The 25610-nt window shown below is 40.1% G+C and overlaps 1 protein-coding gene and 1 pseudogene across 2 annotated transcripts in view; both read right to left on the reverse strand.

The window, feature by feature from the left end:
- LOC307110059 (glycine N-phenylacetyltransferase-like) overlaps positions 1 to 25426 on the reverse strand; it is a gene marked incomplete at its 3' end in the record, with an annotated part of 39256 nt that extends 13830 nt beyond the window's left edge. Inside the window, exons 1-6 of the mRNA XM_079789105.1 lie at positions 25305 to 25426; positions 21436 to 21531; positions 12965 to 13072; positions 10699 to 10825; positions 9679 to 9850; positions 4092 to 4494 (exon numbers count right to left, since the gene is read on the reverse strand). Of these exons, the coding sequence (XP_079645231.1) occupies positions 4092 to 4494; positions 9679 to 9850; positions 10699 to 10825; positions 12965 to 13072; positions 21436 to 21513 (888 nt within the window). The 5' untranslated portion in view covers positions 21514 to 21531; positions 25305 to 25426. Of the gene's footprint in view, positions 4495 to 9678; positions 9851 to 10698; positions 10826 to 12964; positions 13073 to 21435; positions 21532 to 25304 lie in introns of the transcript that reaches the window.
- On the reverse strand, positions 23016 to 24096 carry LOC307109371 (GTPase IMAP family member 4-like; annotated as a pseudogene). The gene has a single exon. The product of its transcript is annotated as a GTPase IMAP family member 4-like (transcript).
- Positions 25427 to 25610: the final 184 nt, after the last annotated feature.

Here is a 25610-nt window from a genome sequence, read left to right on the forward strand (position 1 = left end):
CTGACCTCCTGCTTCATGGGTAGACACTCAACCACAGAGCCACACCAGCTGGGCTTAGTCTCACTTTTATAAAGAAGAAAGCTGAGGCTCAGTGTGGCTGAATTAGATAGAATTTAAACTCAGAGACTCTTCACTCCAATGTGCTCACTGCCCCACATTAACTCTTGCTCTACCATCCTCACATTAACTTTTGCTCTACCATCCTCAGAAAAGAAAGGGGAATTCATAGAAGTGATATTTTGAATACCAAAGCCACTGTGTGAAACAACTAAAGAGAGAAGTTTGACATTATTTCTATCTTGTCCTCATCATGTTAATCCTTGTTTACCGCATTAGAGTTTCAGTGTGGAGGCAACAAGAGTAACTCTAATCAGAGGAGCAGAAACAGGTGTAGCTGGTGTCCAGAGAGAAAGTAAGAAGAGCTTGAATGCTCCTTCAGTCCATGGATCAGCACAATACAGTTTTGTATATATATATTTTTTCTGTCCTTTCTAGGAGTCGTGTCCCTCCTAGACTATTAATTTTCAATCTTATCTCCTGGGTTAAGGTCATTATGATCATTTATTACTCTTTCTTTAAAGCCAAAGGCCAATGAAACTATTCTGTCACTATCAATAGAGTGGACCCCTTGACCTCAGTAGTGTCTGTATCTCACTAAAGTTGATTACAACAAAAGACTGGGATCCTTCTGTACCCAGTCCTAGAAGTCAGACCCCTAGTCCTCTCCTTCAGCTATCACCCGCACCCAGTCACTCAGAAGATTCCAGGGCATCTACCCCCAAACTAACAGGGTTGAGATCCTGACTGCACTACTTACCTATGATGTGACCTTGGACAGACTATTTCATCTTTCATGCTCTTTTTCTGAATATATAAAGAGCAGTAAATAATAGTACTTACTTGGTAGGGTTTTGAGTTCTTCCTGTGCTCAGTTTTTGGGGGACAGAAACTAACAAGTGTGACAAAGATATGGAGAAATTGGGACTTTTGTGCACTAGTGATAGGAATGTAAAATAGTGTAGCCACTGTTAAAACAATATGAGAATTCCACACAAAAAAAGTACACCTACCTTATTACCCAGCTATCCCACTTCTGGGAATATATCCACAGGAATTGAAATCAGGACCTTGAATAGCTTTCTTCACTCCCATGTTCATTGCAGCCTTATTCACAATAGCCAAGAAGTGGAAGCAACCTAAGTGTCTATCAACAGATGACTTGATAAAGAAAATGTGATCTATATACACTGAGTGGCCATATTATTATGATCTCTGAACACATAATAATCTGGCCACCCAGTGTATATTAGAGGCCCGGTGCATGAATTCGTGCATTAGTGGGGTCTGGCCAGCCTGGCTAGGGGGAGGGGACATAGACGGTTGGCCGGCCTGCCTGCTGGTTGAACTCCTGGTCGAGGGGACAATTTGCATACTAGCCTTTTATTATATAGGATACACACTGAGTGGCCAGATTATTATGTGTTCAGAGATCATAATAATCTGGCCACTCAGTGTATATAGTGGAATATTATTCAGTCTTTGAAAAAGAGGAAAATCCTGCCATATGTGACAAGATAGATGAAACTTGAGGACATTATGCTAAGTAAATAAGCCAGTCACAGAAGGACAAAGAATGTATGATTCCATTTAAATGAGGTATCTAAAGTAATGATATTCATAGAAGCTGAGAGTAGAGTGGTACTTACTGGGAGCTGGGGAGAGGGAAGCATAATGACTTGCTCAAAGGGAAAAGTATGTCTGTTATGCCAGTTGAAAAAGTTCCAGAGATCTGTTGTACAACATTGTGCTTATAGATAACAATACTGTGCTAAACACTTAAATATTTGTCAAGATTCATTATTATTTTTAAAATTTAATTTTATAGAATTTATTGGGGTTATGTTAGTGAATAAAATTATATAAGTTGTTGGTATACAAATCTAAAATACATCATCTGTATACTGTATTTTGTGTTCATTATCCCACGTTGCGTCTCTATGTCTTTTTCCATCATCATTTATCCCCCATTTACCCTCTCCAGGTTCCCCTATCCACATTTCTTTCTGGGAATGACTATATTGTTTTCTGTATATGAAATTTATTTATTTATTGCTTAATTCCTTTACCTTTTTTACCCAGCCTCCCTACTGCCTCTCCTCTGACAGCTATGAGTCTGTTTCTATTTTGTTGGTTATTTTATTTTGTTCATTAGAATACACCTTTAAGTGGAATCTTATGATATTTGTTTTCTCTGATTTAACTATTTTATTTACAATAATATTCTCCAGATCCATTCATGCTGTTGCAAAAGATAAGATTTCTTTTTTTTTTTTTTTTAATGGCTGACTAGTATTCTATTGTGTGGCACGGCTTTTTTTTTTTTTTATCCACTCATCTACTAATGGGCACTTGGGCTGCTTCTAAATCTTGGCTATTGTAAATAATGTTACAATAAAAAGAGAGGTGCATATATTTTTTCAAATTAGTGTTTCAGAGAATGTATGCACCCCTATGTTCATAGTAGCAGAATTTACAATAGCTAAGATCAGTAGATACCCATCTGTAAATGAGTGGATAAAAAAGCCCTGGTATATTTTGTACCATGGAAAACTATGTAGCAGTAAAAAAGAAGAAATTCTTACCTTTTGAGATAGCATGGAGGGACCTGGATAGTATCATGCTAAGTGAAATAAATCAGTCAGAAAAAATACAAGTATCACATATCTCACTCATATGTGGAATCTGACAAAATAAACTGATGAACGGAGTGGATCCAGAGATATGGAAGCATAGAATAGAGTGCAGAATCTTGGAGGGAAGGAGAGAGAATGTGGGTGAGTGGGAAGTAATCAACTGAAGATCTTGTATGCATATATGCATAACCCATGGAAACAGACAACAGGGTGGTGAAGGTCTGGGGTGGGGAGGTAGTGGCAGGCTAGATGGCGTCAATGGGGGGAAAATGAGACATACTGTATATAAGACTTTCAACAATAAAGATTTATTTTTTTAAATTTCAGGTTTCTTCAGATAAATTCCTGGAAGTGGAATCTTGGGTCATAAAGCAGTTCCATTTTTAATTTTTTGAGCTAACTCCACACTGCTTTTCAAAATGGCTGCATTAATCTGTATTCCCTCCAACAGTGCATCAGGGTTTGCCTTTATCCACATCTTCACCAAAATTTGTCATTTGTTGATTTATTGATAATAGCCATTCTGACAGGGTGAGGTGACATCCCATTGGGGTTTTAATTTGCATTTCTCTGATGATTAGTAACATTGAGTATCTTTTCATATGTCTAATGGCCATGTTTGTCCTCTTTGGAGAAGTATCTGTTCAGGTCCTTAGCTTATTTCTTAATTGGATTGTTTGAGATTTTGTGTTGAGTTTTATAAGTTCTTTACAAGTTTTGGTAATTAACCTCTTATCAGATGTATACACAAATAAGTTCTCTTATTCAGTGGGTTGTCTTTACCTTTTGTTGGTGGTTTCCTTTGTTGTGCAAAGACTTTTAAGTTTTATGTAGTCACATTTACTTTTTTACTTTTGTTTCCCTTGTTCTAAGAGATATATCAGAAAACATAATGCTATGAGAAATGTCCAAGATATTACTGCCTATGTTTTCTTCTAGGATTTTTGAGGTTTCAGGTCTAACATTTAGATCTTTGATCCATTTTGAGTTTATTCTTGTGTGGGATAAAAAAGGTGGCCTACTTTCACTTGTTTTGCAATGTACCTGTCCAATTTCCCCATTGACAACAATTCACATGGAGATAGGAGTCCAGGAGAAATGTTAGGGCAGTGTGCAGCTTAATAAAGAGCATCACTGAGATCCAGAAGTGCAGGAAACAGAACAAAATCAGGGTTCACTACAGCAAGTTCTGTCTATGCCAGGTCTGCTGGACCCAGGGGAAATTCATGAACAAGGACTGTGTCGGTCCTCTTGACCACCCACACTGCTTCTACAGAGCTCACAAAACATGAACTGCTTTATTGCTGATCATTATCCCTTTTTTTCTTTCCATCCATCCACATGTTTCTCCTGCTGTAGGACCAACTCACTCAACACTGTCTTGTGTTCAGGGCTGCTTCAAAGAGGCACACATTGCCACTGGTTCCAGTCACAGGGCAAGCGGACATGGTGCAGATTATGACTGCATTTCTGAATGATATTGTTGGCTTTGTCTGTATGGTTATATACAGGAAAGCCACGTTTGTCCAAAGCCTGAGTAGTAGCAAACAACATATGGGATATTAGACCCTGGCCCCGGTACTCAGGCAGGGTGGCCCCCATTCGTATCTCTCCTGTCTGGTCCATTAAGTTCCAACATACAGGGGTTCCCTCGGGCCCCAGCAGACAGAAGGAGGGGAAGGTCTGGATACAGCGCTTGATGAATCTCTGGCTTCTCTCATTGCCACCGAAATGCCAGAATTTATCCACCAGGGTAGCATGGGTAACATCCAGGGAGGAGAGTTTAAACAACTCTTCATTACTGTTAGAAAAGAGAGATGAACAGCCTGTAATATCACACACACTGTGTAGGATTATATTTATTTTCCACAAAATTGTCTCTGGATAATGCCTCTATAGCCAGCATGCATGGATGCATAATCTGACTTAGCTGTGCAATCTTTAGTGGGCAACGCAATGTCTCTTTGTCTCCATTTATTTCTTCATAAAATAAGGATAGTAGGAGCATCCTTAGTAAAAGCAGTTCTGAGAGGGAAGTTCATAGCATTATAGGCCTACCTCAAAAAAAAAAGGCAGGAAAAATTAATAATAAACTATTTAATCCTACACATTAAAGAATTAGAAAGAGAACAACAAGAAAAGCCCCAGAGTAAGTAGAAGGAAGAAAATAATGAAGATTAGAGCAGAAATAAATGACATAGAGACTATAAAAAAAAAACTACAAAAAAATTCAATGAAATCAAGAGCTGGTTCTTTGAAAAGATAAACGAGATTGATGAACCTTTAGCCAGACTCACCAAGACACAAAGAGAGAAGACCCAAATAAATAAAATCATAAATGCGAGTGGTGAAGTAACAACTGACATCACTGAAATACAAAGGATTGTAAAAATAAAAACTATGAACAACTATATGCCAACAAGCTGGACAATGTGAATGAAATGGAAAAACTCATAGAAAAAAAGCAATCTTCCAAAACTGAATAAGGAAGAATCAGAAATTCTGAATAAGCCAATAACAACTAATGAAATAGAAGCAGTAATCAAAAATCTCGCAGCAAACAAAAGCCCTAGTTTGGACAGCTCCACAGGGGAATTTTACCAAACATTCAGAACTAGCACCTATCCTCAAACTATTCAAAAAATCCAAGAGGAAGGAACACTTCCAACCTCTTGTTATGAGGCCAGCATTATCCTAATTCCAAAACCAGATAAAGACACTACAAAGAAAGAGAATTATAAGCCAACATCCCTGATGAACAGAAATGTTAAAATCCTCAACAAAATTCTAGCAAATCGAATGCAGCATTACGCTAGAAATATCATACACCATGACCAAATGGGGTTTATTCCAGAGATACAAGGCTGGTACAATCTCCACAAATCAATAAACGTGACACATCACATAAACAAACTGAGAGACAAAAATCACATAATCATATCAATTGATGCAGAAAAGGCATTTGACAAAATCCAACACCCTTTCCTGATAAAAATTCTCAGCAAAGTGGGAATAAAGGGATCATACCTCAACATAATAAGGCCATATATGACAAACCTACAGCCAACATCATACTCAATGGGCAAAAACTAAAACCATTTCCCCTGAAAACAGGAACAAAAAAGGGATGTCTATTTTTGCCACTCTTATTTAACATAGTACTGGAAGTCCTAGCCACAGTAATCAGACAAGAAGAAAACATAAAGGCATCCAAATTGGAAAGGAGGAAGTAAAACTCTCATTATTCACAGATGATATGATATTATACATAGAAAACCCTAAAGACTCCAGCAAAAACTACTAGATTTGATAAATGAACTTGGCAATGTAGCAGGATATAAAATTAATACCCAGAAATTGATGGAATTTTTATATACCAATAATAAATTCTCAGGAAGAGAAACTAAATAAACAATCCCATTTACCACTTCAACTAAAAATTAAGATACTTAGGAATAAATTTAATCAAGGAAGTAAAAGACTTATACTCAGAAAACTACAGGACATTAATAAAAGAGATAGAGGAAGATATAAACAAGTAGAAGAATATATCATGTTCATGGATTGGTAGAATTAACATCATTAAAATGTCCATACTACCCAAAGCAATCTATAGACTCAATGCAATTCCTATTAAAATACCAACAGCATATTTCACAGATTTAGAACAAATACTACAAAAATTTATATGGAACCAAAAAAAGGCCCTGAATAGCCGCAGCAATCTTGAGAAAGAAGAACGAAGTTGGAGGAGTCACAGTACCAGGTGTCAAATTATACTACAAAGACACTGTAATCAAAACAGCCTGGTACTGGCACAAGACCAGGCATATAGATCAATGGAATAGAATAGAGACCTCATAAACCTACCCAAGCCATTATGCTAAATTAATATTTGACAAAGGAGGCAAGAGCATACAGTGGAGTCAAGAAAGTCTCTTCAGCCCTAGGTTGTTTGACTCAGTGGGTAGAGCATCAGCCTGTGTACCACCAGTTTGTTACTGCTGCTCCAAAGCTTTCCTTAAACCAGAGGTCACCAACCTTTCAGACTTCACAGACCACCAATGGTCCACGGACCACCGGTTGGTGACTGCTGGAAGGGTCCCAGGTTTGATTCCGCTTAAGGGCACATGCTTGGGGCCATGCAGGAAGCAGGGGCCATGCAGGAGCCATGCAGGAAGCAGCCCATCAATGGTTCTCTCTCATCATTGGTGTTTCTATCTTTCCCTATCCCTTCCTCTCTGAAATCAATAAAAACATATTTTAAAGAAAAGAAAGTCTCTTCAAAAAATGATGTTGGGAAAATTGGACAGATACATGCAAAAAAAGGAAACTAGGCCACTGATTTACACCATACACAAGAATAAACTCAAAATGGATAAAAGACTTAAATGTAAGTCAGGATACCATAACAATCCTAGAAGAAACCATAGGCAGCAAAATCCCAGACATTGCTCATAGCAATATGCTTATGGATATATCTCCTAGAGCAAAGGAAACTAAGGATAAAATAAACAAATAGGACTACATCAAAATAAAAAGCTTCTTCACAACAAGAGAAACCTTCATCAAAATGAAAAGGGAGCCCACTCTATGGGAGAACATATTTGGCAATATATATCTGATAAAGGTTTAATATTCAAAATATATAAGGAAGACAAATAATCAATTAGAAAATAGGCAAAGGAAATAGACACTTCTCTAAAGGAGACATATAGATGGCCAAGAGACATATGAAAAATGCTCAAAGTCACTGATCATCAGAGAGATGCAAATTAAAACAATGAGGTATCACCTTACATCTGTCAGAATGGCTACCATCAACAAACAACAAAGGACAGATGCTGCTAGGAGGTGGACAAAAAGGAAACTCTAGTATACTGCTGGTGGGAATGCAGACTGGTGCAGCCATTATGGAAAACAGTATGGAGTGTCCTTAAAAAATTAAATATGGAACTGCCATTTGACCCACTTCTAGGAATATATCCTAAGAAATCCGAAACACCAATCAGAAAGAATGTATACACTCCTATGTTCACAGCAGAGCAATTTAAAATAGCTAAGATCTGGAAACAGCCCAAGTGACAATCAGTAGGTGAGTGGATAAAAAAGCTGTGGTACATTTACACCACGGAATACCATGCAGCAGTAAAAAAGAAGGATCTTTTACCCTTTGAGACAGCATGGAGGGACCTGGAGAGTATTATGCTAAGAGAAATAAGCCAGTCAGAGGAAGACAAGTATCACATTATCTCACTCATATGTAGAATCTATTGAACAAAATAAATTGATAAACAAAATAGATCCAGAGTCATGGAAGCATGCGACAGACTGTGGAATCTCAGAGGGAAGGCAGGGGAGGGTGGGTGGGTAGGAGGAGATCAACCAAAGAATATGTATGCATGTATGCACATATGCATATCCCATGGACGCAGACAATAGGGTGGTGAAGGGCTGGGGGCGGTGCAGCGGCAATTTGGAAGAGGTCAATGGGGGAAAAAGAGGACATATATAATACTTTCAACAATAAAGATTTTTTTAAAAAGAGCATCCCTGTCAAAAGACCAATTATGAATATCGTATGAGCTATTGCATAAGTGCAGGACTTGTGCCACACAAACAATAAGAATTACATAAAAATTAAGTATTGTTCTTCTCAACATTGCTCTGACTTTCCACTTAAGATGGGAGAATTGTTATCACCCCCATTTTACAGATAATAAAAACAGGTAAACAGAAAATATACAACTTCCAATGGATGTTTAGAATGTTGGTAGGCAGAGGGCCCTTGGACACTGTGGGAAACTCAAGCCCAGAGAGGAGCAGTGCAGGCAGGCGCTGAGGCACAGAACACTGAAGTCTGAAGGCTTCTGCTATGGGATAAGAGGCATCAGCAGGTGTCCTGGAAAGGACCCACAATGTAGAATTAGAAGATGGACACTCAGCCCCAGTTATGCCTTGACCTTTCACATGACCTGAACAAGCCATTTGTTCATCTGAGCCTGTTTTCTGGCAGGAAATGGGGATAATATCACATACCTTGTCTATCTCATGGGATGGACAAAATAAATCAAATGAGTTGATATATTTGGAGGTATCTTTCAGGTGTAATGTGCAATGCAATGTGAATATAACTTTTCCAGGCACATTAATAAACACAGGGCCAAGGGATTTGGCATCTCCAGATTTCATTTTCACCATCACTGCTCAGTTATATTCAGTGTTAGACTGGAAATCAATGGTGGAACGCATTATTGGTTTAAATTCTCATTATTAAAAAACTTTTGCTCTGCAAATTTATTACATGAGTATTTGTCAAGATTCTAGTCCAGTCTGTGTTCTGTTCTGGTTGTTGAGTATCTATCAATGAATAACAATAAAGAGGGTGCCTGCTCTTGTAAAATTTGAAATAACATAGGAGAGGATCAAACAACAGGTAGGTAAATACACAAATAAGCTAATTTCTGATCATAATAAGTGCAATAAAAAATAAAAATTGGGTTGTGTGATGAAGAATTAGGTGAGAGGGTGGTTTTAGACATAGTGCTCTGAGAAGAACCCTCTAAGGAAATGACATTTGAGAGTATGAATGTCACGAAAGAGACAAATATATGAAGATCAGAGGGAAGGGCATTTAGGTAGACAAAGAGCATATGCCATGGCTCAAAGGCATGTGTGAGTGTGTGAGATCAGGTTGCAGAAGGAAGATAAGAGCCACTGGTGATAGCAAGCAAGACAGACAGGATGATGTCCAAGAGGTGATGAATTCCAGATCTCACAGGGCCCTTGAAGGTCCATAAAGGGCTTTAGCCTTTATTCGAGGTGAGCTGAGAAACATCAATGGCTTTAAATGGGTGAATGGACATGATCCATGTTACATGCTAAAAGAATCACTCTGGAAATGAATTGTAGGGAGGCAAGAGTGAATGTAGGAAGGAAAGTAGTGACAGATGTGAGTAGTGAGAGCATCATTTTTCAAACTCACATGGATTTGGGTTTGCCAGTTTTAAGGGTAAAGTTGTTTGCCTCTGGCAGGGAAGGGAGCAGTCTTCTGGCTGTCTTGGGCATCATATAGAGGATGCATTGTGATTGCTTGACTTTGACCTGTTTAATGGCTGCAAGATTGTGTATATTCTCATCCAGGCTGGACTGTGAACCTAGAGGGGGTAAAGTAAGGGAACAAGTGAGATGCTACAAGAAGTTTCCCAATGGATGTTTGCAGGATTTAAATCCAGGCAATGTTGCTTCTGGTGTTGTCAATGACCATGTGACCTTAGCCATGTCACTTCCTGAGCATGTTTTCTCTAATGCAAAACAGAGGTACTATAAATCCTGACTCTATGACTGTGAAATCCATGGAGAAGTGATAGTTAAGAATAGTAGCCAAGCTTGCATTGGGCACATACAACATGTCCAGGTGTTGGTCTAGTACCACATTTGATCCTTACGTTGACCCTATGTTTTAGGTACTTTTAGTATCCTCATTTTTTTATATCCAAGAAAACTGAATAATGGACAAGTTACATCACTTGCTCAAGATCACAAAGAAACTAACCTGCAGAGCAAGGATGCCACCCTAGAGAGCCTGACTCTGGAGGGTATGGTCATAAGCATGACAGTTGTTCTTGTCATCTGGGATGTGCTTTATGGCACAAGGTGCTATCATTTTTATTCTGGGGATGGAGGCCACAAGGGTAGTTCTGCTCTTATACCTAATCACCCTGTGGGATCCAGAATATGACTGCAAAAATATAACCTCAGCTAACAAGAAGTTTACTTACTCACAGTTCCCTATATGAACTCCGTAATTTGCAATGTTTGAATTCTACTGCACTGATGAAAAAGGTGGTGGCAGCTGATACAAGGAATGAACATCAAGTTGAGTGTCTAGGTTTTGGTAGAAGGAATAAATGTAAGAGGTGAATATTCTTGGGATGAAAAGTGACCCACCAGGTATAGACATTAGCTGTCCCAGCAGCTAGCACACACCCGATTTCTTACTTACTTTGGATCTGTAAATGTTGTTTCCAATTGATGACATCTGATGTGCCAAGGAATTCTTGACAGTTCTTGGGATCTTTGGAATAGATTTGGTAGGTATTGGTATAGTGATCAAAGTCATCTGTCATCTCCTGTTTCATTGAGTAATGTGAGATAAATCAAACTGATTATAATAAGGGACTGGAATAACTGAGTTTAGGATTTTCATTATACTACTTTACTATTTTACAAACTTAAATATTGGTATTTTTCTTAACATGCTACCATTATCTGTGTATCATTTACATCATAAGACCACATTATGTATTTAATCAATTATTCAATTTGTGATTAAGAAAAACTTGCTGAACTGGATATTTATATCTTGCATTACAAGTTTGAATCAACCAAACATGTACTGCTTCAGAAAGAATTCTTCTGTAATTCTGGAATCCTCTGGAGAAGTAAAGTACTCTTATCAAAGGCAAGTTTCCATTGCAAGAGTAAATCTTACTCCATTTTAAAGAGTCTCAGAACAAGTGGATTATGAACATGACAATATAGAAATTGACACAGGCAAGAGAAACAATGCTAAACAAATTAGCCTTCTCACATACATATGATAATGCTATACAAATTATAGAGGCCTAATGTCTTTAAAATGCAAACCATAATGCATTATTATTTAAAAATAATTTTCATTTCCAACAAAATTGATATGCAAAATTTATTCAAAAATATATTCTCAAAATTAATATATAAGAGAAGGGATTATTGGAAAATGAAGGAAGGAGTTAGAGAACAACAACTCAATGAGGGTAGAATGGTTAAAAAGTGTTATACAAAAATGCACTGCATTAATACAAGGACAATCTATGCTTTTAAGATCAATTTGAAAAGTAAACGTTCTTTCATATTTAAATTTCAATTAAGCTAAATATCTTCATTTTGTATTCTGTCTAGTTTGGTATTTTCTAAAAAGCACTATATATTTACATTTTATTTGTAAATATTTTATATCAAAATGATATTATATGCTGTATGTCTTCTTTTGAATAGTGTCTATTTAGGTCTGTTGCCCATTTTTTAATTGGATTTTTTATCTTCCTTTTGTTAAGTTGCATGAGTTCCCTGTAAATACCACACTGCTGTAATAAAGAAGGAATTCTTACCATTTGCAACAGCATGGATGGAACTGGAGAGCATTATGCTAAGCGAAATAAGCCAGTTAGAAAAAGATAAATATCACATGATCTCACTCATTTGTGGGATATAATGAACAACATAAACTGATGAACAAAAATAGAACCAGAGTCATAGAAGCATAAACAGACTATCCAACCTATGAGGGAAGGCGGGGGTGAGGGTGTAAGAGATAGACCAAAGGACTTGTATGCATGCATATGAGCATAACCAATGGACATAGACAGGGATGGGGAGGTGAGGGCATGTACTGGGGGGTGGGGGCAGGAGGGGAGAGGTCAATGGGGGGAAAAGGAGACTTATGTAATACTTTAAAAAATAAAGAATTTAAATTAAAAAAATATTTAGGGTTTTCTATATAAAGTATAATGTCATCTGCAAATAATGACAATTATACTTCTTCCTTTCCAATTTGGATGCCTTATATTTCTTCTTCTTCTTCTTCTTCCTCATTGCTGCAGCCAGGACTTCCAGTACCATGTTGAGTAAGAGTGGTAAAAGTGGACATTTCTGTCTTATTTCTGATCTTAAAGGAAATGCTTTCAGTTTTTCCTGTTTAGTATGATGTTAGCTGTAGGATTGTTATATATGAGTTTGAGATATTGTTTAAAGACTGTTACTTAAAATGTATCCCCAAATGCAGGCATTGCAATTTGTTCTTTATATTTCCCTAACATTCTTAATATTTAACTAAACCTATTTTTCGGTGTTATTTTCTCTGCTTAGAATGCACCTTCTGTTCTTGTCAAGCTGTAAAAAATCTACTTATCTCCAAAATCCAGTTTGGGTGAAATGGTTATCAGGAAGGTTCCTTTCCTCTCCCTCCATACCCTGACATCTAGGCTTTAATCACATCTTAGCCAGTGCTGCTTCTGTCGCTTGTATGTTCATGAGTGTTTTCATACATTTTCACACCATGTTGTAAAAAGGGTTTACACCCTTTCCTTCAGGCTGTAAACTCCTTGAGGACAAGGACCTGTTCAACATCATTATGATTCAATTCTCTGTCCCCTGGGTCTCCATTGCCACGTGCATTGTAGACAAATAAAGCAAATAGAAGTGCATGCATTCCACACGTGGTATCTTACCTGCTCCTGAGGGCGGACAACCACTGTATTAAAATCAGGCCACTTGTCCACCAGGGCCTTCAGCTTGAATGGGTTTCCCTGGTTCATGTGGAAGACAGTCCCATAAACCTGTAGCATCATGAGAAAGTGAGAGGGTCGGCGCATGGCCAGTGCCCTGTTTTATCAGAATGAAGATTATTTCTATGAAATCAGGGTAAGTAACTGGTAGGGCACCTACTTCAATCAGTCTTCAGGTCCTACTTTATTACTCCAATAGAAATAGATTTTTTGGGTTGAGCCCTGAGGATATTATGTAGTCAAATATCCAGATATGTAAAATAAATTAATTAAAAATAATTCACTATCACATTGTAGAATTTTGTGACATGTTTTTCCATTTTATTCCACTTATTTACATAGTCACACACAATTTTTAAATAATGAAATTACATAATATATATTTAACATCTATCTTCCCCAACACACACATACGTACACACACTATGTAATTATCATATTTTATTTTCTTTTTTAAAGTTCTTACCAGAGAATATGTTTTTTATTGATTTTATAGAGAGAGGAAGGGAGAGAGAAATGTGGATGTGAGAAGTAACAGCAATCAGTTGCCTCCTGTACACACCCAGAACGGAGATCAAACCTGCAACCTGTGTGTGTGCCCTCATAAGGAATCGATCCCACAACCTTTTGGTGTATGAGACAATGTTCCAGGCAACTGAGCCACCCATCCAGGTCACAATGGTCATATTTTTGACAGTGTGGTGATATCTTCTTCAAGGGAACTCACTCTTCCCTTCATTCAAGGGGATCTAGGTCTGTAATCTGGTTCAAGCTTGGGAATTAATTGAGAGGCATTATGATTTAAGTAAGACCTTTGAGTTTATGTAAAATACTTGCTGTAACTCCTGAGAGTAACTCTTCAAGAAGAGTTGGATATTAATTTTATAATATTTTATTTGGTAACCCTGGTAAAGATTGAGAAACATCTATCCAAAAGTATAGACTTTCTGGTTTTACTCATTTTACATCCAAGAACACTGAGAATCATTGATGTTTAACTTTTGCAATGTTTCCCAGAAAACAGTAAATTGTGGAATCACAACAGTCTGACTCTAGATCCTGCCTTCTCCACAGTTAATCTATCCTATGTTAGTCAGAACAATCAGTGATTTAGATTTATACTAAACTAGAGGCCCAGTGCATGATTGAATCATGCACGTGTAGGGTGCCCTACACGCTTTCGCTTTCGATCACAGGGGAGCTGGGTGCCTGTCCGCTGGTGCACCAGGCGCCGGAGGCTTCTGAAAGGCCTGGTGCCTGAGCGGAAAGGCATCCAGCTCCCACGCTTTTGTTTTTGACCACGGGGAGCTGGGTGCCTGTCCGCTGGTGCACCAGGCCTTTCAGAAGCCTCCGGCGTGGCAGAGGCTTCTGAAAGGCCTGCAGCCTGAGCGGACAGGCACCCAGCTCCCACGCTTTCACTTTCGATCGCTGGTGCACCAGGCCTTTCAGAAGCCTCCGGCGTGGCAGAGGCTTCTGAAAGGCCTGCAGCCTGAGTGGACAGGCACCCAGCTCCGACGCTTTCCTTTCGATCGCTGGTGCACCAGGCCCTTCAGAAGCCTCCGGTGTGGCGGAGGCTTCTGAAAGGCCTGCTGACTGAGCGGACAGGCACCCAGTTCCCACACTTTTGCTTTCGATCGCGGGGAGCTGGGTGCCTGTCCACTGGTGCACCAGGCCTTTCAGAAGCCTCTGGCGCCGCGGAGGCTTCTGAAAGGCCTGCTGCCTGAGTGGACAGGCACCCAGCTCCCACGCTTTCCTTTCGATCACTGGTGCACCAGGCCTTTCAGAAGCCTCTGGCGTGGCGGAGGCTTCTGAAAGGCCTGCTGCCTGAGTGGACAGGCACCCAGCTCCCACACTTTCCTTTTGATCGCTGGTGCACCAGGCCTTTCAGAAGCCTCCGGCGTGGCGGAAGCTTCTGAAAGGCCTGCTGCCTGAGCGGACAGGCACTCAGCTCCCCCGCTTTTGATGGTCCGCCGCTGTGCCGCAGCACAGACATGGTGCAGACGCTGAGCTCGTGCCGCTGCTGGCGACACAGCTCAGTGTCCCGCCGGCCCAATCAGCTACCCCGGCCACCTCGAGTCCCGCCCCCCAGCACCTCCTGGCCAATCGTGGGCATAGCGAAGGTACAGTCAATTTGCATATTTGTCTATTATTAGGTAGGATGCCTGTGGCTTAAGTCTACAAAAGATTCCCACATTAAGTGTCAGAGAAGCAGGAAAAGTCAGTGATAGGTAATATGTGCTTTCTCAGGCCATAAATTGTGAAAATTATGGGCCTAGTTCTGATAATATGTCCTTATACAATATCTTAATAATAAAAGCCCAGGATTGTAACTACCGCTCACGACCAAATGCTGACCATCCAGAAGTCAGCACTGGGTTGCCCAGCTGCAGCCTGGTGACCCAGCACTGACTGCCAGGTGGCTAAGACCCAGAAAGTGAGTCAGTGTCTGATCTTCAGCCTCAGTGGAAGCTGTTGATCAGTGTACTTAACCTCTCTCTTTCTCTCCCTCTTTCTTTCTGATCTTTGCCAGCAGCCAAGCTTTTCTTTCTCTCCCAGCCTCCGCCTCTTTGATCCAGCACAGCAATAGGCCTGGAGATGGTGACTGGCATAGGAATCGACCAATCAGAACCAAAGGTGGGTGCTGTGGGGAACCAATGGCTGCCTAGGAGGCGGAGCTTCTTACACTGACTGGCATAGGAACTGACCAATGAGAAACAAATCTGGGTGCTATGGGGAGCCATTGGTTGACTAGGAGGTGGAGCTTTTGACTCTGACTGGCATAGGAACCGACCAATGAGAACCAAATCTGGGTGCTGTGGGGAGCCAATGGCTGCCTAGGAGGCAGAGCTTTTGACGCTGATTGGCATAGGAACCGACCAATCAGAACCAAAGTTGGGTGCTGTAGGGAACCAATGGCTGCCTAGGAGGTGGAGCTTTTGACACTGACTGGCATAGGAACCGACCAATCAGAACCAAATTGGCCAGCAGAGGAGGACAGTTGGGGGCAACATCAGGCCTGCAGGAGAGGGTCATTGGGGGTGAGATCATGCTGGCAGGGGAGGGCAGTTGGGGGCAACCAGGCCAGCAGGGGAGGGCAGTTAGGGGTGATTAGGTTGGCAGGCAGAGACAGTTAAGGTCAATCAGGCAGGCAGGCAGATGAGCAGTTAGGAGCCAGTGGTCCCAGATTGTGAGAGGGATATCTGACTGCTGGTTTAGGCCTGATCCCTGGAATTGGGCCTGAAATGGCAGTTGGACATCCTTCAAGGGGTCCCCAATTGGAAAGGGTGCAGGCTGAGTTGAGGGAACCCTCCCTCCATGCACGAATTTCATGCACCAGTCTCTAGTATCCTTATAATGTCTATTGGGTTTGTAGTAATGTCCTCTATTTCATTCTTAATGTGGGTAATTTGTCTTCTTTCTTAATTTCTTGGTCTGTTTATTTATTAATCTTTTCAAAGAACAAAATTTTGAAGTCATTGATTTTCTTAATTGCTCTTCTCTCCCCCACATTCATTGGTTTCACTCTTATTTTTTATAATTTCCTTAATTCTATTTGCTTTGGGGTTAATTTACTTGCCTTTTGCTAGTTTTTAAGGTGAAAACTTGAAAGATTGATTTGAGACCGTTATTCTCTTATAGTACAAGCACTGAATGCTATATATTTCCCACTTATCACTGCTTTGGTTGCATTCCAGAACGGTAGAGATGTTCTACTTCCATTTTCATTCAAATAAAGTATTTTATAGCTTATCTGTGACATTAAAGCGTTGTTTATTTAGAAGTGTATTGTATAATTTCTAAATATGTAGATATTTTGCAAATAATGCTTAGGTTTTGTTAAATTTTTAAGTTTAATTCCATATTGATTAGGACATACTTGATATAATTTCTAATATTTAAAATTTTTTTAAATATGGTCTATTTTTGTAAATATTCAATGTGCTTTAAAAAGTAATATGTGAAGAAACCAAGATGGCAGCATAGGTAAATACCTGAACTTGCTGCTGCGCACAACCACTTCAAAACTACAACTAAGACAAAACGAATATCATCCAGAACCATGGGAAGGCTGGCTGAGTGGAAATTATACAACTAGAAGGAAAGAAAAAAGCACACTGAGACTCGGAGGAGGTGCGGAGGTGCAGAAGTTAAGTGGGGAGGTATGGAGGTACACATGTGTGGAAAGGGGCTGGCAACTGAGGATGCTGTTGTCTTTTTCAATCGGGAGGGAGACACAAGCTCCTGACTGCTCTGAACTCCAGTTCCAGGCAAGACTCTGGGGACCCAGACTCATACAGGGAGAAACTGGACTGTCTGGCATCGGACTAGAACACAAGGGCGGCTTTCTCTCTCAGAGGTGTTTGCAGTGATCATTGTTCCTGCATAGTGCCACGGGACACAGAGACCTGGGGACCTCTTTGGGGAAGGGCTGATGGTCAGCCATTGCTGTTTGCTCCGCCCAGGTGATTCCTTGAGATGTCGCCACACCCAGTTTACAACCCCACCCAAGCTGTGCACAGAGGCTTATGCATATGAATGGCCTGGCCCTTTGTAATCTAAAACCTAACATGCTGCAGCTGGGTCAGAGAGCAAAAGAAGGCCCAAAGCTCCACAGCAGCTTGCATTGCTTCACAGCTGGGCCTCATCTGGGCACCTCCAAACCCCAAACAAAGACGAGGAATCTGCAAATCTCTTTGTAGTTCCTGCTGGGTGGCCTCAGGCAGTGGCTGACATTACACCTCTTTGGAGATCCAAGAGCCAGTGTACCCAGTGGTCAGAGTGAGACCATCCATATTACAACTCTTCAGATCCATAAAAGACACACTCAGGGGGCAGACTCAGTGAGCGCCAAAGCCCCACTGAAGCAAGTTTTGCCCCATAAGGGTGTCTCCAGCACAGAAGTTCTCCCATCTTAGACACAACTGATCCTCACAGCCAATTGGCTTGGAGGTCAATTCCTTCCAGTGATACCAACAACAATCAAGACTTACCTACAACAAGACTGTGCACACAGCCCACAAAGGGGTGCACCAAGAGTGTCCACCTCAGGTAATTAGGGAGGCTGAGCCACTGAGCCCTATAGGACACCTAGCACACAAAGTCACTCTATTGACACAGGGAAGCAGCCAAAATGCAGAGACAAAGAAATAGATCACAAATGAAAGAAATGGAAGAAAGCAAACTACTAGATATAGAGTTCAAAACCACAGTTATAAGGTTATTCAAGAATCTTCTAGACAGTATAGAGTTTCCTCAAAAAACTAAAAATGGAACTCCCATTTGACCCAGTGATCCCACTTCTAGGAATATATCCCAAGAAACTAGAAACACCAATCAGAAAGGATATATGTACCCCTGTGTTCATAGCAGCACAATTTACCATAGCTAAGATTTGGAAACAGCCTAAGTGCCCATCAGCAGATGAGTGGATTAGAAAACTGTGGTACATCTACACAATGGAACACTATGCTGTGGTAAAAAAGAAGGAGTTCTTATCATTTGCAACAGCATAGATGGAACTGGAGAGCATTATGCTAAGTGAAATAAGCCAGGCAGAGAAAGATAAATATCACATGATATCACTCATTTATGGAATATAATGAACAATATAAACTGATGAACAAAAACAGATCCAGAGACAGAGAAACATCAATCAGACCATCAAACCTCAGAGGGAAGGTAGGGGAGGGTGGGAGTAAGGGGGAGAGATCAACCAAAGGACCTGTATGCATGCATATAAGCCTAACCAATGGACAGACAACAGGAGGGTGAGAGCATGAGTGGGGGAGAATGGGGAGTAATGGGGGTACAAGGACATATATATAACACCTTAATCAACAAAGAAATTTAAAAAAAAAGAATTTACCTTAAAAAAAGAATCTTCTAGAAACCTCCAATAAATTTAGTGAGACCCTCAAGGATATGAAAAAGACCAATGAGAAATTAAGCATACACTGACTGAAATAAAGAATAATATAAAGAGATTAAACAGCAGACTAGAGGATCCCAAGAATCAAGCCAAAGATTTGAAATATGAACAAGCAAAAAACACCCAACCAGAAAAGCAAAAAGAATCCCAAAATATGAAGATAGTGTAAGGAGCCTCTGGGACCAACTTCAAGCATACCAACATCCAAATTATGGGGATGTTGGAAGAAGAGAGAGAGCAAGATACTGAAAACCTATTTGAAGAAATAATGACAGAAAACTTCCCCTACTTGGTGAAATAAATAGATTTACAAGTCCAGGAAGCACAGAGAACCCCAAACAAGAGGAATCCAAAGAGGACCACACCAAGACACATCATAATTAAAATGTCAAGGGCAAAAGACAAAGAGAGAATATTAAAAGCAGCAAGAGAGAAATAGTTAGTTACTTATAAGGGAGTACCCATAAGACTGTCAGCTGATTTCTCAACAGAAACTATGCAGGCCAGACGGGAATGGCAAGTAATATTCAAAGTGATGAATAGCAAGAACCTACAACCAAGATTACTCTACCCAGCAAAGTTATCATTCAGAATTGAAGGACAGATAAAGAGTTTCACAGATAAGAAAAAGCTAAAGGAGTTCATCACCGCCAAACCAGTATTATATGAAATGGTGAAGGGTATTCTTTAAGAAGAGGAAGAAGAATAAAAAGGTAAAGATAACAATTATAAACAACGAAGTGACAACAAATACATATCTGTCAACAAGTGAATCTAAAAATCAAGTGAATAAAAAATCTGAGGAACAGAATAAACTGGTGAATATAATAGAATCAGGGGCATAGAAAGGGAGTGGACTGACAATTCTTGGGAGAGAAGGGGGTGTGGAGGGTGTGGGAAGAGACTGGACAAAAATCATACATCTATGGATGAGGACAGTGGCGGGGGGGGCGGTTAAGGGCAGAGGGTGGGGTGGGAATCAGGTGGAGGGGAGCTATGGGAGGGGGGAAAGAGGAAGAACTGTAATAATCTGAACAATAAAGATTTATATAAATAAACAAATAAAAAGCAGGAAAAAAAGTTTAACTTTGAAATATGAAAAAAAAAGTAATATGTATTCTGCTGTTGTTGAGGAAAGTATTCCATAAAAGTCAGTTAGTTCAAGTTGGCTCACAGTATTGTTCAGCTCTTCTATATCCTTACAGGTTTTATATTTATTCTAAACATTATTGAGAGAGAAGTGTTGGAGTCTTAAATTATATATTTGGGTTATGAGCATAACCAATGGACACACACAGTAGGGGGTGGGGGCATGTTCTGGTATAGGGGGAGGTATGGCCTGGGAGAGGTCAGTGGGGGAAAAAGAAGACTCATGTAATACTTTAAACAATAAAGAATTTAAATTTTAAAAAAAGAAACAAAATTATATCTGTGGGTTTACCTATTTCTTTTTTCAGTTCCATCGGTTTTACTTCAGGTACTTTGAGCCTCTGTTGTTAGGTGTATACATTTTAGCATTTTTGTTTTTTTTTATAAATAGGTACCTTCATTATAATGCAATGCCATTTTTTATCCTTGGTAATATTCTAGTCCCTTTGTAATATTTTAGTGATAGCAATGCAAGTGTTCCCAGATAGTAATAAAGTATGATAAAATTAATATCCAACTCTTCTTGAAGAGTTACTATCAGGAGTTACAGCAAGTATTTTACATAAACTCAAAGGTCTTACTTGAATCATACTGCCTCTCAATTAATTCCCAGGCTTGAACCAGATTATAGACCTAGACCCCCTTGAATGAAAGGAAGAGTGGGTTCCCTTGAAGAAAAAATCACTACACTGCCTCTAAACTTTAAAAAAATATTTCTAAAACACACACACACACACACACACACACACACACACACACACACACACAAAAGCTCTTTATGGTACAAGATCATTGATCCACTTCTAAAACTAAAATGCCTTTGTCACCCCAAACTAAACCTAATTCATTTGTGTTTGACAAAATAGAAATTGACCTGTTATTATTTGCAAAGAAGAATCATAATGGTTAATGTTTCACCACTCATTTGATTTTTAGAAAGAATGATTAGAACAATAATAAGTTAGTTTCAGCCAACTTTGAAATTCTGGAAATTTCTTTTTCCCCCACTTGCATTGCTATCTGACATAATTCTTAAAAGGGAACAAAGGAATGGTCTTGGGTCATCACATAACAAAGAACATAGTGGGTTCAAATCATAGTGTTGCCACTCACTACTTGTGTGATCTTGGTCAAGTCATATAAGTGATTCTCCAGATCCTCTTTGGTTACATGGATATAATATACCTGCCGTGCAGCAAGATGATGTGCACTATTTGAGATGCAAGATTAGTGAGTGCCTGACACAGAACAGGGGCTCAGTGAATGCTAATTCTCTTTCCCACCTTTTCCACAGGCAGATGCTTGTCCTTTTTCCCTAAGAAGATTCCACTCTCACCTTTAGGGACTCAGGGAGGAATTTCCTCAAGGATTTCTCTAGCATCTGCAGCATTCGTGGGTCTTGTAATTGGAACATCTTGGCAGGTACCTTATCCTAAAGAGGGGATCAAGAAACATCAATGAATGAGAAGTGCTAGAATACATACAAAGGCACAAAGAAGACACATTAGGCAGTTCTAGCTAATGGTCTGGCCTTTATCCCAGGAATTGCATTGGTGCCCCATTCATTCAACTCCTCACCAACTCAAAGGAAGGATAAGTCTGGCAAAAAAGCACAGGTGCCTCTTTCTTTCTTTCTTTCTTTCTTTCTTTCTTTCTTTCTTTCTTTCTTTCTTTCTTTCTGATAGAATAGAAAAGTTTTATTATAGTAACAATAAGCAAACAATTGAAGTGGGAAGGGGAAGCAGTGTGGGATGACCCACCTAGCAGTAAGTAATCAAGGTGTGGGGTGATGGAGGTGTGGTGGCAACAGTTAATTTCACAAAAAAAGGAGAGAACTAGTTATTCAGAAAAGTGGTTACCTTGAGGTTGCTCAAAGACTTTCTACAGAAACATCCTACATAATAAAATGGTAATATGTAAATTACCATCACTCCGCTACGCCCACAATTGGGCCAGCAGGAGGTGCAGGGGGCGGGACTCAGGGTGGCCGGGGTAGCTGATTGGGCCAGCAGGACGCTGAGCTCGCGGCGCCACTGGCGCCACGAGCTCAGCGTCTGTACCATGGCTGCCGGAGGCTTTCGGAAGGCCTGGGGCACCGGAGGACAGCCGGCCAGGTCCCCCGCGATCAAAGGCCAAAGCGGGGGACCTGGCCAGCTGTCTGCTCCGGCGCAAGGCCTTTCGAAAGCCTCCGCAGCGCCGGAGGCTTTCGGAAGGCCTGGGGCACCGGAGGACAGCCAGCCCGCTGGTGCACCAGGTGCATGATTAAATCATGCACTGGGCCTCTAATCTGAATATATTGAACATTGTTCTCTTAGCTGTTGAATCTCTGTCTTTTACTCTTTCTGGCATTTCACTTAGTTGAGTTCTGAGAAATCTGTTTTTCAGACAACTCTTTGTTCTTGAGTGGGCAGGTGATAAGGAACTATTTCAGTCTTTCCATAAGAAGGTAATTCAACAAATTTATGGTCATTTAGAAAGAATTCAATAAGCATCTCTAGCTATCCATTACCTAATGCAAATAATTGATTTCTTTAACCACATGGGTAAAATGATCATTGTCATCCCAAAGGCAAAAATGTGGAGTAGAAGCCACAGTTGGAGATTATGTGCCAATCTAGAAAGACTCTAGAGAATCATTGTCTGTTGGTCTCCTGCCTTCCCTTTCTCTGTCTCTAAGAAAGAGTTCAGAAGATAGGGAGCATCCATACTTTCTACTTTGGAGTTTTACAAATTGAGAATGTGTCTCATCTCTGTTAAATAAATCAAACAGATATCTACCAATTGCCAATAAGAAACTTTACTAAACACCCCAGTCCTGAGAACTTGAAGGACAGAAACAGAGACCTCTGACTTTGGGGAATGAGTTATATAGGAAGGAACACTTGAAAATATGCAGGAAACAGATTTTCAAAAAGCTTAATTTCTCTTGAATAGAATAAAGAAAAAAGGTAAAGTGACCACCATTATTATATCCTTGATTACGTCAAGTATACTAGTATCTTGCTGACTCTCAACTTCATCTCTGGCTTCTTGAAGCCTTTTTAGATAGCAAATCTCCCTTTCTACCAATTCCCTCTCCATTTCTGCCTTTCTCTTTTCTTACTCCAGTTTATCCTCCAGGTTTCTGATTTTTTTTTTAATATATTTCTCTTACTTTCCTTTTCTCTCTCTCCAGCTCAGTTCTGTATTTTTCTTGTTTCACTTGAATCTGTTTCTGAATCTCCTCCTCAGCCCTTTGGTACATCTTATCAGTGTAGAATTCTCCCTCATTCTCCATCACCGTGTGCTGGACCAGGTCCAACAGCTGTGCCCTCTGAGCCTCCTGCTCAGCTCCTGTTGCCTTACTGTTGAACTCACAGTGACCACCCCTGAACTGTTCCATCAGATCTTGAATGCCTTTTGGAGCTTCCTTTAAGTAATCATGGAACTCGATACCATCCAGGTCATCTTTCCGGGTGAATAAGAGAATCATGTATCTCCTAGCTTTGGATCCAAACATTGACAGCATCTTCTCCATGGCCTTTTGTTCTTCCTTTGTGTACCGTTCCAGCGGGACCACCAGGAGCACAGCGTGAGGCCCGGGGGAGGTCAGGAGGATGCATTTAGCAATCTCCCTTTGCGTGTCAGCATCCTGTTCCTCAGTGTCGAAAATGCCAGGTGTGTTCACGACGACAATTCCCATTCCACGTACTGCTCCCTTTCTGACTGGCCTTGGTGATGGATTTTGCTGCAATGCTGGAATGAAATGCTTTCCCTGTGGCACTTTTTCCTGATCCAGTCTTACCCACTAAGACAAGTCGCAGTTGTGAATCTCCAGGATCTTGGTTTCCAATCCCATGGCCGGTCCTAGGTTCACTGAAGTTGGAAGGATGTTCAGTTGAGCTGTCATCGTAGTTTGAATTTCCGCGGCTGAGGTGTGGGAGAAGGTGCGGACTTGTGGAGTCTGGGGAGAGGTGGGCATCCAGGAGAAGTGGCAGCGAGTCTGGTGCTGAGTCATTAGGTGCCTCTTTCTGAAGTTATTTTTAATGTTTTTAAACTTTAAAAAATATTTCTGAAAATATTATTTTGATTTTTATATCATCCAGCATTCCGGTAATTAAGGATTCACAGAGATTAAGAAATATATTCTCTAAGCATGAATGAGCATCCTTTGAGATTAAGCTTCCATTCATGACAAGTCTGACTTTGCCAATTAGAAGCTATATGACATAGGGCAAGTTACTTTATTCCTCTGTGCCTTGGTTTTCTCCTCTATAAATGAGAATGACTGTAGTACCTGCACCACAGAGTAATTAAACAGTTAAATAAATCAGTAGATGTAAGCTTCATAGAAGAGTGTCTGGGACATGGCAAGCACTCAACTAATGATTATAATCAGTATTTTGTTTATTATTATCATTAGTAGAAGCAACACTTAACCACACTGTCATCTAAAAAGTCTATTGAGTGACTTTTTCTGCACAAGAATTTTTGATGAGGTTTAAATGGGGGGAGAATCCATGGAATCTGGCACATGGTAATTAAGGAATGACCTATCATTATTTTACTACTCTAAAACCCATTCACATGAAGTTTATGATATATATGGTGCCATATGGGAGAAGCTTAAAATTGACATAAAGAAGGTGGAAGAAATGACAGTTCATCTGAGATTAAAATTACATTTATTTTTATGCCTTTCAGTTAATAATTAATCTCATCTGAATTGTAGTCCTTGTACCAGAATCTACATTGTCCTTTTGAAGCGCTAAGCAGGGAATGTAATTTTCCTAGTCATTATTTATCCAAGGGAAAAAAAACCTGACTACCTTAGAATGTTACCAGGGATTTAAAAAAATAAACATTTGCATGTACATACTGTGCTATATAAATGTCACCTGAGCCAGTATATTCCTTCCCATGGGCTGTTACATTTTCTGTTACTTATCTACCAATGGAAAACTCTCAATTTATTCACATTTATTTACCAATTCAGAGCAAAAGCTTGACTTTAGTCAGTCAAGAATTTCTCGCAGAACTAGGGTACTGCCCTATACACCCTAGGTTCCTAATTACAGGTTTCTCAAATGGAAGTGCTTTATTTTCCCCTGCAAAATTCCAAAACTTTCATGCACACCCAACAGTAACATTCTGAATCATTTCCCTACAGAGGGGAAGCAAAAAGAGATGAGGGGTCCCAGAGCAATGATTCTCCCTTGTTCTCACCTGTAAAGCTATTCTCTCATTCAGTCTCTGCAGAGATCCTCAGGGAAAGACAAGGAGCAGCAGATTATTCCAGAAGATGAAATATGTTGTCTGAGTAGAGTGATCTTAAAAAGTGTACTTTGCCCAGCTGGTGTGGTCCAGCGGCTAGAGCGTCGGCCTGCGGACTGAAGGGTCCCGGGTTCAATTCCTGTCAAGGGCATGTACCTTGGTTGCCGGCACATCCCCAGTGGGGAGTGTGCAGGTGGCAGCTGATGGATGTTTCTCTCTCATCGATGTTTCTAACTCTCTCTCCCTCTCCCTTCCTCT

Source organism: Cnephaeus nilssonii (genome assembly GCF_951640355.1).
Source record: "Cnephaeus nilssonii genome assembly, chromosome: 13".
NCBI classification, from domain to species: domain Eukaryota; kingdom Metazoa; phylum Chordata; class Mammalia; order Chiroptera; family Vespertilionidae; genus Cnephaeus; species Cnephaeus nilssonii.